The sequence below is a fragment of the Pinus tabuliformis genome, chromosome 9 (genome assembly GCF_031772625.1).
Source record: "Pinus tabuliformis cultivar Carrire ecotype Pingquan chromosome 9, CPIR1, whole genome shotgun sequence".
Lineage (NCBI taxonomy): Eukaryota > Viridiplantae > Streptophyta > Pinopsida > Pinales > Pinaceae > Pinus > Pinus tabuliformis.
The window spans coordinates 834186943-834201037 of NC_142307.1; the positions used below are offsets into that span (position 1 = coordinate 834186943).

At 33.6% G+C, this 14095-nt stretch overlaps 1 protein-coding gene across 1 annotated transcript in view; it reads right to left on the reverse strand.

Moving 5' to 3' along the window:
* LOC149151370 (putative proline transporter 2) overlaps window positions 1–7119 on the reverse strand; it is a 56652-nt gene extending 49533 nt beyond the window's left edge. Inside the window, exons 1-2 of the mRNA XM_089438461.1 lie at window positions 6703–7119; window positions 6120–6344 (exon numbers count right to left, since the gene is read on the reverse strand). Of these exons, the coding sequence (XP_089294587.1) occupies window positions 6120–6344; window positions 6703–6802 (325 nt within the window). The 5' untranslated portion in view covers window positions 6803–7119. The remainder of the gene's footprint in view (window positions 1–6119; window positions 6345–6702) is intronic.
* Window positions 7120–14095: the final 6976 nt, after the last annotated feature.

The following is a 14095-nucleotide window of genomic DNA, read 5'->3' on the forward strand; positions in this document are numbered from 1 at the left end:
TGTTTAAGAAATCTTAGGGTCAAATGAGAAAGGCAATTTACTCTCTAACTGTTTTATCTAGCATGAACTGCATATGCCAATGGTTCTGCCCTGTTCCGGGCATTCATTTATATCAGGTCTAGGAGACTGATCTCCTGTTACGGCTATTGTATTAACAATACTTGGTTGTAGTGCCTGTTATGTTGGTAATACAACTGCTGCTCAGTGCTGCCTGTTTATGGCCATTCTCTCATGGTTAACTGATTAAGTTATTGTTGTTAATCTCTGTATCTGGGCAGGAATTCCCAAAATAGGTCACCTCATTGCTACAAGTCTCGATAATAAATCCTGCTGGAGTTGAAAGAACAATGTTTCAGTTGCCTATACAGATCAACTTGCTATCAGAGCAGTTATTTCGTTGGTGGTAGAGGTAAATTCTTTTATTTGTGTTTTTGTCTTCATTCTTTCCTTCTTTGGCAGCAAAGTGCAACTCCACAGTTGAGTGCAGAATAGTCGTGGGAAAGGAAAATAGAAAGAAGCAGCTCAAGGAGAAGAATCCAAGATCTTAAAGTGTTCGAGAAAAAGGAAAGCAAGTCCAAGAAATTGTGAAAATGAAGAAAGAGCATGAAAACGTGCAGTAAGGGCTTCATTCACAAGGCTAATTTCTTTCCATTATGATGGAAACACTTGCAGCGATACACAGCCAGTTTGCTCAACTCGATCATTTCACTCGTGAAGATACGAAGCAAGTTGAAGAGAAGTACATACAGGTCATGGATAAATTGGAGGAAAATTCGATCTATGTTACCAGAAACGAGAAACGGAAACGGTACGAGAAACGGAGTTTGGAGGTTTCGCACTCAAGAAACGAGGAGAGAAAATGAAAATAAAAATAAAAAATACAGCGTTAGTTTCAATTTTCAATATAGTTTCAACTAAATTTCCAGCCCAAATTTTATTAAAAACCTAAATAATTTAAATAAGAAACTGATGCTTAGCAAATTGACTATTAAATATATACATTCTTATGCCTCCTAATCAATTAAATGTATACATTTTTATGTATTTTGGGCATTTAGCTAATTATTGTTTCCTTAAATTTTTTTCCAAATAATTATATATATATATATATAAACAATAAATAGAATTTGCAATTAAATGTGAATTTCTTGAGCCACATATAGAATAGTGTTTAAACTATGAATTTTAACAATATATATGTTAAAGGAAAACAAATCAACTAAAAAAGGGACAATAGTACAGAAATGATCAACTTTCTATATACTTGACATAAGCCTCTAGGTTATTGAATGAATACATGAGTGAAATCTACAATAAAGTGTGAAAATACAGGGCTGAGACTACCACCGATAAAAGATTTCCCATAAAATATATGCACCCGTTAACTAAAATAACCGTAGAAAACGGTGTTTCCGTCTGGTTTTCGTTTCTTACGCGTTTTTTACGGGGAACGGTGGCAACCGTCCCGTTTCTGGTAACATAGAATTCGATCTCTGAAGAGTTGCTGGGTAAGCTTCAAGCTAAGTTGGAAGACCTGCAAGATGAAAGAAAAGGTCTCCTCTCGCAGGAAGCCGGAGAATGACAGAACAAAGTGAGGCAAATTCTTCTAATCCCAATCTTGAATCTATTGGGCAGTCCAATGAAGGCCTTGGAAGTTCTGAAATGCACAAAAAGGGCTTTGGCCCTGACATAATGAAAAAGATCTGCTACAAAGGCCAAGGTCTTGGCAAGGACTGCCAGGGAAGAAACCACCCCGTTGAAGTTGAATTAAGGCCTCGATAAGCTAGACTTGGGTAGCTTGGTGGAGTTTAAGGATAAAGCGAGACTTCTGAAAGAAAATGAGTCTCTGAAATCCATTTCCCCAAAGCATGCAGAAAGGAGGAAGTGAGAAAATCAAGCTGAGGAGAAAAGAGGAGTGTAAGTAACGTCTGCAGAGTTGGCAGCATTTTCAGAAAATGCTTCACAATCCCAATAAGAAAGGAGCTGAAGGAAAGTGCAAGGAAGCAACTCAATACAGAGAGGACTCATCCATAGAGGAGGTGTCGAAGATACATCATCCTTTAAACAATTTTGTGCAAGTCTCAAGGACGAGACAGGAGAGCTCGAGAAACTGCAAAATGTCCAACCACTTGGGAAACGATGTAAGAAATCACATAAGCAAGAAAGATAGTAATTCTTTCCTTAGTTCTTATTGTGGAAAAGGGAAATCATGATAGAACTTTTGGGACATCGATCCTTGCGTGCATTGTACAAGGGGAACTATAGTTCCACTGTTTGTTGGAGCTAAAATATGGCCAATGATCAGTCAATGCCCTCTAAAGAGAGTGCAGACGCACGGAACCCAAACCAATATACTGTTTCCCAACCTATGAAGATCGAGCATCGTTGGACACCACCTGAACAATGGAGCAAGTTCGGAAGTGATTGAAAGGTATGCATGTCTTTAGACTTCTTAAGAAAATAAGCGGGCAGACTGTTATTTCCCAAATCCTAGCTAGGAAAAGGGCAAGACATATACTTCAACATGCAGTTGTATTGATTGGTGCATCACAGCTGGAGAAGTATGTGAATCCAACGATGGCTCCAGCATGGCATCAGATGTAACATGTAATTCCAAAGATCAGTCGGACAAGGCAGTAGTTGTAACACATATTGCCATGATGGAATTAATGAACATAGCAGCGCGTGAGTCATAGTAGGAAGTTATTTCACCTCACCATGGAGAAGCAAAGTTGCAATGTTTAAGATGATAACGCTGTAAAGGAAGGTTTGTGTTAAAGTCTGGGTTAATTTGTGTTGAAGTCTGGGTTAATGAATTGTTCCTAGTTAAGGACTCGTTAATTCCAGAACAAATGTTAACAAGTATGCAGACATTGCAGAAGCCTTACACCTCAGGCCATGAATTGCAGTTTTAGCAGTTCAAATGTAAACAGGGCATGGAAATATAGGTTGAGCACCGTGCACCACCATAACATAAGCTGTCAATATACCTTCAATTGAGGCATGTGAGTGTTGATTGGGAATTATATCAGAAATCAGTGCAGAGGATGCTCAGACCATGAATTGCAGTTTTATAGGTCAAATATAGAGATGGGATGGAAATATAGGTTGGGTATCATGCACCACCAAGGGCATAACACGAGCTTTCCCTACACTTTCAATTGAGGCATGTGAGAGTTGTTTGCAAATCAAAGCACACGAAGGAGGTGGTCTCCAACGTACCTTTGCAACAACCAAGTTCGACCGCATTGGGAAAGCTAGGGTCAAACCCTGTGCGAAAGCCAAAGTCAGTAGAAGAGCAAGAGACAGAGTTTGAGTCACAGCTGGAGTTATAGCCAAAGCACCAAGGTCCAATACCAACAGGTCCCGAGCTAAAGCCTGTGAAGGATGAAGATAGAAACTGTTGATAATTTCCATTAACCTAAAGGGGAAGGTCTGATCTACAATTACAATATAGCCATATAGGCATTGAGGCCATGATGGCAAAATGAGTTATGGGAAGAAAACATTTATGAAGGAAACAACAGTTATGAAGGAGACTGTTGGAAGTTTTCCCTTTTGTGAGTTTACTCTTGGTTCTTTTCCATCAGTCACTGGGAAGGAGAAGTGCAGAAGCAAAGGAGAGGTGTCCGTCAAGACAGGATGTAGACTAGTTGAAGGGGAAGAAACCGGCAGAGAGAGGAAATAGGAGGCTGCGATTAGAAAAAGGTATCCCAAACTGAAAGAGGTTGGTTGTCATAGCAAGACACCGACAGAATGGTGATAAGAACAGAGGATGTTAAACCCTTGCAGCTGAGTTAGGGCGCAAGCTGAGTGCAAATCCTTGCTGGTCAACTGTGTAATCTAATTCTTCTTCCCGTTAATTCAGGAGTAGTTCAACCATTTGATGCTTTTATCCTTTTGGCTGGAATCCAGCATTATTGTTGGTTTTCACTATTTAAAATGAGTGAGTGTATAAGTGGATTCAGCATCTTCGACAATTTTTGGGGCATTCAAATTGTACAAATTAAGGAGTTCAAACTTACCATTCCAAAAATAAAATACGATTTACAGAGTTCAAACTTACCATTCCAAAAGTGAACAAGATCTACAGGAAAATATATCAAAAAAATGTCAAAAATGTCTAATAATTAGATTAGAAGGTTAATTTATCCCTGTAGTTTTTACTCAAAAGGGGTTTTTCTTCTGTGATCAATCAATGTATGGTATGAATGCTTGTTTTCTCTTTTAATTCGAGTGTATCGTTGGGGTTGTTTGCATGGATTTTTGAAACAACGATTATATTCCAGTAGTAGAACTTGGTGACAGGAATTCCTAGTTTTACCAAATGATTTTTCAGATAGATGAACGGTCCAGCATGCCCTTTCTATAAACATGTATTGGTTTTTCCCCAGCAGTGAATGGAAGTTGGCTGCAGTTTTGAGTACCGCATTGATGTTTGAAAAACTGTTGGGATCAGCTGAGAATCAAGATACTCTCCAACTTCTCTAAATGGTTCTGCCAAATTCTGGGCTTCTTTGAATGCATGTTTAGCAGACCGAATTCCTGTTACAACTATTGGATTGGCAAAACATGGTTGTATTGCCTGGTGTGTTAGTGACACAACTGCAGCTCCCTGCTTGTGGCCATTGTCACAATGTTGGTTAGCTGTTTGAGTTATTGTTCCTAATGTCTGCATCTCGCAGGTATTCCCAATATAGCTCACCAGATTCAGTAATAAACCCTACTGGAGTTGAAAAAAGAGTGCTTCAATTGCCTAAACGGATCATGTCCTATCCTCGCTAGGAAGAGATAGGTTCCGGAGTCATGGAAACCAAAAAAGGGCATTGCTATTGAAACTGAATTGGTTATGACAACGATACCTAATTGTCTATATTATCAGGGATACCTGGTCTTAAAGAACCTTCTGTGAAGTGGGTACTCTTATGGACTATGTTTAGCGGTTCCCACTCAGCTGGGCCTTTGCTGGTAATGCTAAATCACCTCCAGCTAACATGAACTCAAGCAATCCAGATTCCAAACACGTAAGGATGTATACGTATATGAAAAATTGAAAATAAACATAGACCATAATTAATTATTATTAATTTTTTTTTTTAAGGAAATTTGAGGAAATGATTTATATTTATAGATATATATGAATTTTATGAATTTTTTGTTCGGAGAAATTGAAGAAATAGTAAATGGTAAAGAATGATGCATCTTCAGAGTGTAAAATAGTGTTTTTTATAAATTTTATTTAAATATTGAATTTTTATTTTTATTTTTTATTTTTTTTAGCGGGGAGAATTTATTATAATTCGGTTCTAAATCAGCAGTGAAGACATCTATCTCTAGCCACTAACCATACATGCATGCTGATTCATCACCGTTATTGAAGGAAAATCACACCACTTGGAATAACCCGTGGGTGGTCTGTAAGGGGCAGGCTTTCACCCCTGCCAAATGCTTCTAGGTCTTGGGTCGTTAACCTGTTTCCGGAGCAGGCTTTCACTCCTTCCAAATGCTTCTAGATCTTGGGTTGTTAACCTGTTTCCCTACTTCCTAGGAAAACGAACTTTTAACCCAACAAACCAAAAAAACTTTGAAGGAATACTCCAATTAACTTTAATTACTTTAATCTTGATATTTCAAAAATTTAACTATTAATAATAAAATAAACATTATTCTCATCTTGATGATAGATTTTAAAATATTTAAAAAAAGTCAGCTATCAATAATAAAGTAAAGAAAATCAACTGTTTGACTCGGAGCCAACCATTCAACTTCATTATTGTCGTACAAATTTCTGACAGTGAACTACCCTCAAGTCTCATCCACTGGTCTACAAATAGTCAAATGCTTTAGGATTAATCAAATTCTGATAATAACACATAACAATGGAATTAGTCAAATATTCCATAACATTAACGTTCAACAATTTTGACAACAACAGCAACTGATCGAAGTGACCTGTACTGTAAGACAATTTCATAATCTTCTAGCTGGTAAAATTTAACAACAGCAACCAATCTAAGAGACCTGTACTGTAACACATTTTTATAATGTTCTAACTGGTACAAATTGTTCTAAAATAACAGTGACTGCAAGTACTGTTGGGAGAGCTGGTGAGTACATACCATAAATATGACCAGTAATGTCTCGGTATCGAATATGCCGCACTCCGTCGATTTGGTTGAGGCGCGCAAGGAGGAGATTTGCATAAAGAGATAACAAGCCTATTGCCATAAACCCCAAAATACCCGCTACCCATCCCAAGGGAACCATGATGATTCCGGAATAGCCTAATATATACGCGCTGTTCGCCGTCGTTATCAGAACGAAACTTACCTGATACCATGGGTCTGCAAAAATTTCACCAATAATAAATTTTCAGTGCAAGTTTAGAGAGTTGTGATGGAGATTTCCGCAATTAAACTGGCCTAATTTGTCTGATAGTTACTCCATTCATTATCAAAAATCTAATAACTCATTCATCATCAAAAACCATGGTAGCATTGTGACTAATAGTTATTTCATTTATTATTAAAAACTAAACTAAATAACTGTGTGACAAATGGTTACTCCATCCATCATCAAAACCAAATAACTTTATAAATTTAAAACATAGAACATAAAATTTTTGTTTCCATCCATCATCAAAAACCAAATAACTTTATAAATTTAAAACATAGAACATAAAATTTTAAAAAAATTATATACCCTGACTTATAAGATGAGCTGTGCTCTTGGATTCATGTGTGCTCTGTAGGTCGTCTGTGAGATTCTCTTGAAGGAGTGGTCTTTCAGCTGAAGTCTCCATTGCGTGTACCAGAAGACCAATGTGATCTTCCAAAACTATTGGAATTTGAGCAGGGTACCCTTATGGCCTGCTTCTATAATTGGTACACTTCAATTATGCATGTTAACAGTAACCATGCAAAGTAGGTGGACTTATACCCACTTTAAAAATCTCCACATGATACAAACCCCAAAACGTTTTTTCAACATGTATTTATTAGCCATAACGACAGTGATTTATATCTAAACGTTTTTCAGCATGTATTTATCAACCATAATAACCATCTAACAACCGTTCCTCAATCATGGCACTTTCAATCTGTCATTCAAACCAGAATAACTAATAAAATATTTTCCTGTCGCAACTCCCAGAAAAAATTATCTATAAACATGTGGAACGCACAACAGAGACAACTGTGATCTTCATACCTGCACGTGTTTTAACACAGTTGTGAACCACAAGAACCAGCCAACAACCATTCTTCAATCATAGCACTATAACCTGTCATTCAAACCCTAGTAAGGTGGAAGCTAATTATTCCCCAATCTCTCTACTTCAAAGTTCAAACAAAGTCTGAAACCACATGTGATGTTTCCCTGACAACAGAATAAAATAATAAGAAGCAGCCAAGAACCGCTGTTCAATCATAGTATTGTAAATCTGTCCAACAAACCATAAGAAATATGGAGACATTTAGGCCCTACTCATACGACCAAATAAACGTGAATGCATCTTTCAAGAATCCAACCGATCATGCCATCTGTTTCTCTGTTTTTATTTATGATAATCCAAATTGGTAAAATTTTTGCTATAGGCTTCTGAACCCGTTCTTTCCATGCCTTTATTATACCTGCCAAAAGGCAACTATATTATTCAATAATCCAACCTATCATTCAATCTGTTTCTCTGTTTTTATGTGTGGTTAACTTTTCCAGGTTGATGCAAAATTAATAGAGGACTTTGAATCTTTCACCTTTTGAGTTGTTTTTTTAAATTTTTTCGAAGTTTTTTTAGTCGGTTTTTTCGTTTAATTTCTCTAAATTTATTGAAATCACAAATTTAATGGGTAACTTCTGCACAATTGAAGGCTCCTAAAAGTTTTTCAGAGTGCTGAATCTATATAGTCAAAAAAATCAATTTAAATAACACAAATCAAAATTTCACCTCAAATTTTCCACTTAATTCTGACACTAGAAAGTTCAAAAATCCCACTAAAAACAACTCCCCTTCTCTACATCATCATACCGACCTAAAAAAACATCTTTTGTTTCCAACTATAAGATGAGACTGCAAGCCAACTTTTCTTTCAATATTGATGAAGTTTGGGCATATTCTGAAATAGTTTGTGTTCATTCCATCTTTAACTAGTTTGTTTGACGTTCAGTGTCCTTTTTTAAATAATTGGTTTGAATTTCACACGGGATGGCAGCAAAACTTGAAACAAACTAATTAATTTCATTTTAAGAACTTATATTTTCCCTCTTATTTTAATTTTAATTAATTTATTATTAGTTTTTAAATTTTAATAATATATTTATACAAAGTTATATATTTTAATAATTAAATAATAATTTTTAATTTTTAAATTATAAATTTTATTATGTAATTAATTGATGAGTGATTGGAGACTTTCACAATTTTTCATATTAATAGAGATTTCCGGAATAGCACTATGTAATGTATGTGATTCGTTCAAGGTTTTAGATGGGATCTTCATCCATCATCAGGGACCAAAGAGAGCCTTGTGATGATGGATGAAAATCCCATATGGATCACATACATTACATAGTGCTATTTCGGAAATTTCTACCATTAATTAATTGATTTTTATAAATTTAGGAAATCTCTATCAATAATTAATTGATTTTTATAAATTTACGGATTTACATGAAATTATTAAATTTTAAAAAATATAAATATTTCCATTAATCCACTCTTTAATATTGTTTTTGCATCTGTTTAATATTGTATCTTATCCATCAAAGATCATGTCAGTTCCTTAAATGTTAAGGGCAATTCTTGAAGCCATAGTCCAATCAAACTATTTTTTGCCCTGAAAATCATGGAAATTATGGCAATATTTTGATATTCGATGGGGTAAATCCACGTTACAATTGTCAAACTTCAAAAATTTTGGGTGCCCTTTGATGGTGCTGAATCCATTTCCACCATCAAAAACATGATTCAAATAGTGCTACGGCAAGATTTCTTGAATTTTTTTTGCTGGGATTCTGACCACTTTTTTGGGGCAATTCCTCCGCCTCGACACCTTAGTTACATTTGTTAATTGTGACAGGTAGTAAATAAGGAAGCCCTTCTATTTATGAATATATTTTCTTGGGATTATGAACATTAAAATTAGCAATTGCCCCAAAAGGTGCAAAGAGAGGACAATAAGTTTTTTAAATTGAAAAAATGGTATGAGAAAAGCATTTGTAGATATGTAAAAGATATTGTAAAATATGATATTTTAGTTTTATGGATCTTTATTATATATAATAAATTGTATATATATATATATATATATAATTGTTTGTTTTTATATATATATATATATATATATATATATATTAGAGTTCAAATTAAAAATACTAATTTGATATACTTGTAATAAAATACTAAAAATAGAGAATAATTGTAGTTGGAAATAGCTATTTAAATTCAATTAAAATGATTGGATTATAAAATATACCTTCTAAATTATATTATTAATTAATATTTTTTTTCTAAAAATTAATTAAAATTTATTTAAAATTTATTTTAATTTACATATAAATGATAAGTGGTGCTATTTTAATTTCATATATAATCCAAATTAAAATACAGAATAATGAAATTTTGTAAGAAACATTAAGCCTTGGATGAACAAAGGCATACAAAGGTCATACAAAAGGCTTTCCAAAAGGCAATTCTAAGTACATTTCCTCCAATGAAAGCATAGAGATCATCTTAAAGTCAAATGACAACAATAGAGTTTTTCAAAAACTGATAATTACCTGGAAAAATTGAAAACTAAGTCCTTGAGTAGTGTGCAAAAAGAATATCCAACCAATCCACAAAATTGAACAAGACTGGTAAAATCATAACAAAACTTTTCCACCAGTGCTTAGTCTAAAGAGCCCACAAATTAGCCAGGAAAATAATAGAAATTCTGAGATTATGACAAAATCCGGTTGAAATTTTTGAAAATCTTTTCCACCAACGTTTATTCTAAAGAGCCCACAAATTAAATCTGATTGAAATTTTTGAAAATATTTTCCACCAGCGTTTATTCTAAAGAGCCCACAAATTAGCCAGGAAAATAATAGAAATTCTGAGATTATGAAAAAATCCGGTTGAAATTTTTGAAAATTAGGGTTACAACTGTGAGGGTTTTGGGTGCCCCAGGGTTCTTGACGATGTTGAATCCATTTCCACCATCCAAACACTCCAACATTCTATTTTTTAAATTTTCGTCGAAGATGTTTCATGAATAGGTTCTCAATTTAACTCCTGCATATGTGTTTTAAACATTTCCCAAAATTTTAACACTACAAAAATGTTTTGTTACTAATTTCAACACTAATAAGCTTTGAACCAAACAAATCAGAGAGCAAGAGCAAGCCTTGATAACCTTCCTTTTGGTTGAAAAGCATCTATGTTAAGGATTTTTTAGTTTGAGTTGGTGAGACCAACATTCAAACATACAAGGATTTTTTAGTTTGAGTTGGAAGACAACAAGGTTTCAATTTGATATCCAATATACTTGAACAACATCACATCTGAATTTAAAGTACAGGGCCGCAAATTAAAGTTGCTAACCTTAAAACCTACTAAGGCATGTCCAAATAAAATCTTATGAGCATGAAATAAGGAGGAAGAGTTGGTTTGCTATAAATCCATTATTAGTAAATCAGTTAAGAACTGAAGTAGTGGGATGGATTAACTGATGCATGAGAAGCTCATTGTCTTTATGAGACACTACAAAACTACTTATTAAAAACAAGTGTGAACAAAACTACTTATTAAAAACAAATATGATGATTCCCTAAACTTATCATATCTACAATTAAGCTCCTTTATATTTAACTAATAAATCTATACTACATTGAAGGATCTATAGATAGCTACTTCTACGAGAATAAATTATTGTAGAGTTAAACTATATTTAACTAAAAAGTATTATTTATTAGTAGCTTTAATATATCTATTGTTTCAGAAACCATTACAAAGAAACAAGCATATCAACGTTTAGGAAAATGAAGAAATTGAAAGGAGCTAAACTAATATCAAAATTTAAAGAACGTGGCAACAACTCAAAATTTCCTCAAAAACTAAGGCATGTCCAAATAAAGTTTTATGAGCATGAAACAAGGAGGAAAAGTTGGTTTGCTATAAATCTATTATTAGTAAATCAGTTAAGAACAAATCAACTACCAATCACAAATCATTAACATCATACGCATTAAAAATAAATCAATATCATCCATAAATGAAAGTAAAATCATATTAATATCCAATAAAACAAATCAACCACCTATCACAACACTTCCTAAGCATCTCAAATTAAAAATAAATCCATATCAATGATCAATAAAATAGAACTAACACCAATCACAACAAAGAACAGTGTAACATGCACTATCACCAATCACAATAGAGAACAATGTAGCATCCTCTAGAACAAATCAACAACTTATCACAAGTCCTCTACATCACCCCACTAAAAATAAATTCATATCTAACAATAATAAAATAGATACATCACCTATAACAAAAAAAACATACTATAAAGAAAAATGGTGTTTCAACCCACCAAACCCTTCACATATATGCATGTGTACATTTCAAACACACTAAGATTTCACCATCAACAACCTCTCTCACCTCAACTGCTAAAATCTTCAACCATCAAATTAACAAAAAAACAAGCTCAATGCAATTAGCAACCTTACCATGTTAAAATTTCACTTTATCTACTTGAAATTCTTCAAATTTAACCTCTATAAACTTTTAACTTTAAACATTAATTAAAATATAAAATTAAAAAAATAATATGCCACTTTCTTTCGACCCAAATACCCTCACCCACCCCTCAACCAGCCAGAGAAATCTGCTCCTCTAGACTTTTAGACAACTGTTAAAATGCTTACAAACTCGGCAATATGTTATGTCAAATCATTATGGTCAAACACTAAAATCTAGTCAACTAGAAAGATAACATACTGAAAATATTTAGACATTGAAAACGTAATATATATATATATATATATTCACTATCAACAAACCTTAATATCGGCATTGAATGTTCCTCTTCACAAAATGCATGAAGCTTCTCCCTATGGCTTTATTACACCGGTTGTCGGTTGCGATGATTTTGTAACCACAAACAAATTAGAATCATTCACGTCTTTCGCCAATAGATCCTAATATCCTAACATGCAAAACACAATTTTATTGGGGTTTTCTAACAAATTCCAGGGCGTGGGACATGCTTGAGTGCACAATAATGATAGAATGATTTGTTCTCATGGTGAGGGTGACACTCAAAAATAAATTCTTAATTTTCCATGAAAACAATGAGGAATGAATAAATCCAAGTGCCTCGTACTGTTAGTATATTCATTAACATACTCAAGAAAATTTATATTTCTTCTTATTCGCTAACATACTAAAGAAGAAATAAGTTGTTTTTAGTGCGATTTTTTAGACTTTCCAGTGCCAGAATCTGGTGGACAAATTTGAGGTGAAATTTTGATTTGTGTTAATTAAACTAATTTTTTGACTCTATATATGGATTCAACACCATGAAAAACCCCTAAGGCACTTCAATTGTGTAGAGGTTACCCATCAAGCTTATGATTTCAATAAATTCCTGCCGAATTTTAGAGAAATTAGACCCAAAAAAACCCATCGGAAAAACTTCCAAAAAGTCCCACTAAAGACAACTCGCTAAAGAAAATTTATATTTACTCTCATTTCTCAGCAAATTCCAAAGGCATTAAAATGTGTTTTGTAATTTGTCCTTGAAAACAGTGAGGAACGAATAAATCCAAGTGCCTCATACTGTTAGTATATTCGCTAACATACTAAAGAAAATTTATATTTCCTCTCATTCTCAACAAATTCCAAAGGCATTAAAATGTGTTTTGTAATTTGAGGTTATAAAAGTCGAACATTTCTTTCCATCTTTTCTCAAAAGGGGCAAACATGTATATGCTACACTAAAGTTGCTCTCCATATCAATACCTAACTATAATCTTCTTGTAAGAGACAATTCTAAATTCTTGGAAGAGACATTTCCGAATTCTAGATAATTCCATAAGCACTACCCTCTTTATAAAATTGTGGACACTTATTATAAGGACAGATCAGACTTCCCACAACCATCCTACAAATAATTCAAAATACAGTCAATAATTAGAAGGCAAAAACATCCCATTTATACTCCATCCTACAAACAATTCAAAACCATAAGCTTGTTGTAAGACAATAATCAAAATCAAGCCATCTATGGTAAAAGTAAGTTTATTGCATAAGAGGAATTCTATTAAGAAGGGTTATGGGGAAACAAAGCCAACAATGTAAAAGTGGAGAAAAGGTTTCTAATTTTTATTCTATCAATGTCAATATTGAGCAGACCTTGAAAATATCAGGCCTCTTCAACTCCTTTCCCACACAATTTCCAAAAGACAGATAACGTTAAGTACTCTTGCATTTAGAAACTAAAGAGATGTACACAACACCAATAGATGAATGCACAATATAAACATTGTCAAAATAAGAATATCCAAATATGAAGTGTTTTTATGTCTTTGCAAAGAAATGTGTTCTCAAGTAGGCATAAAATTTTAAAACACTTACAGCGAATCAATGACATCTCTACTTCAACATACAGATGATATGTATGACATGTTACATGTAAAGATTTTTTTCCATGAAATTTTTTCGAAGTAATAACCGATATAACAAGGATCAACAAGATGCTAAACATAGCCAACCATCAATAATGAAACAAAAAAGCATATTGATTATTAAGAATATATGAAAAGCATACTGATTATTAAGAATATATGTCTCGTAGTATTAATATCCCTAGAAAAGCTAATAAAATAGAACTGAGAAATATTGTCAGTTTGGTTACAATTATTTTCATGAAAAGTAGTAGATGCATACAACCAGGGAAGCTTATCAACAAATCCTTAATCCAAAACTTGTGCTTGGGTTCAATGAAGCATTACTACTAGCACTCGTAATCCTAAGTGGAAGAAACCCAAGTACCAAATACTATGTTGAAGCATTTCTCTGGATCAAAATCCTTGTTATTAAAGCAAA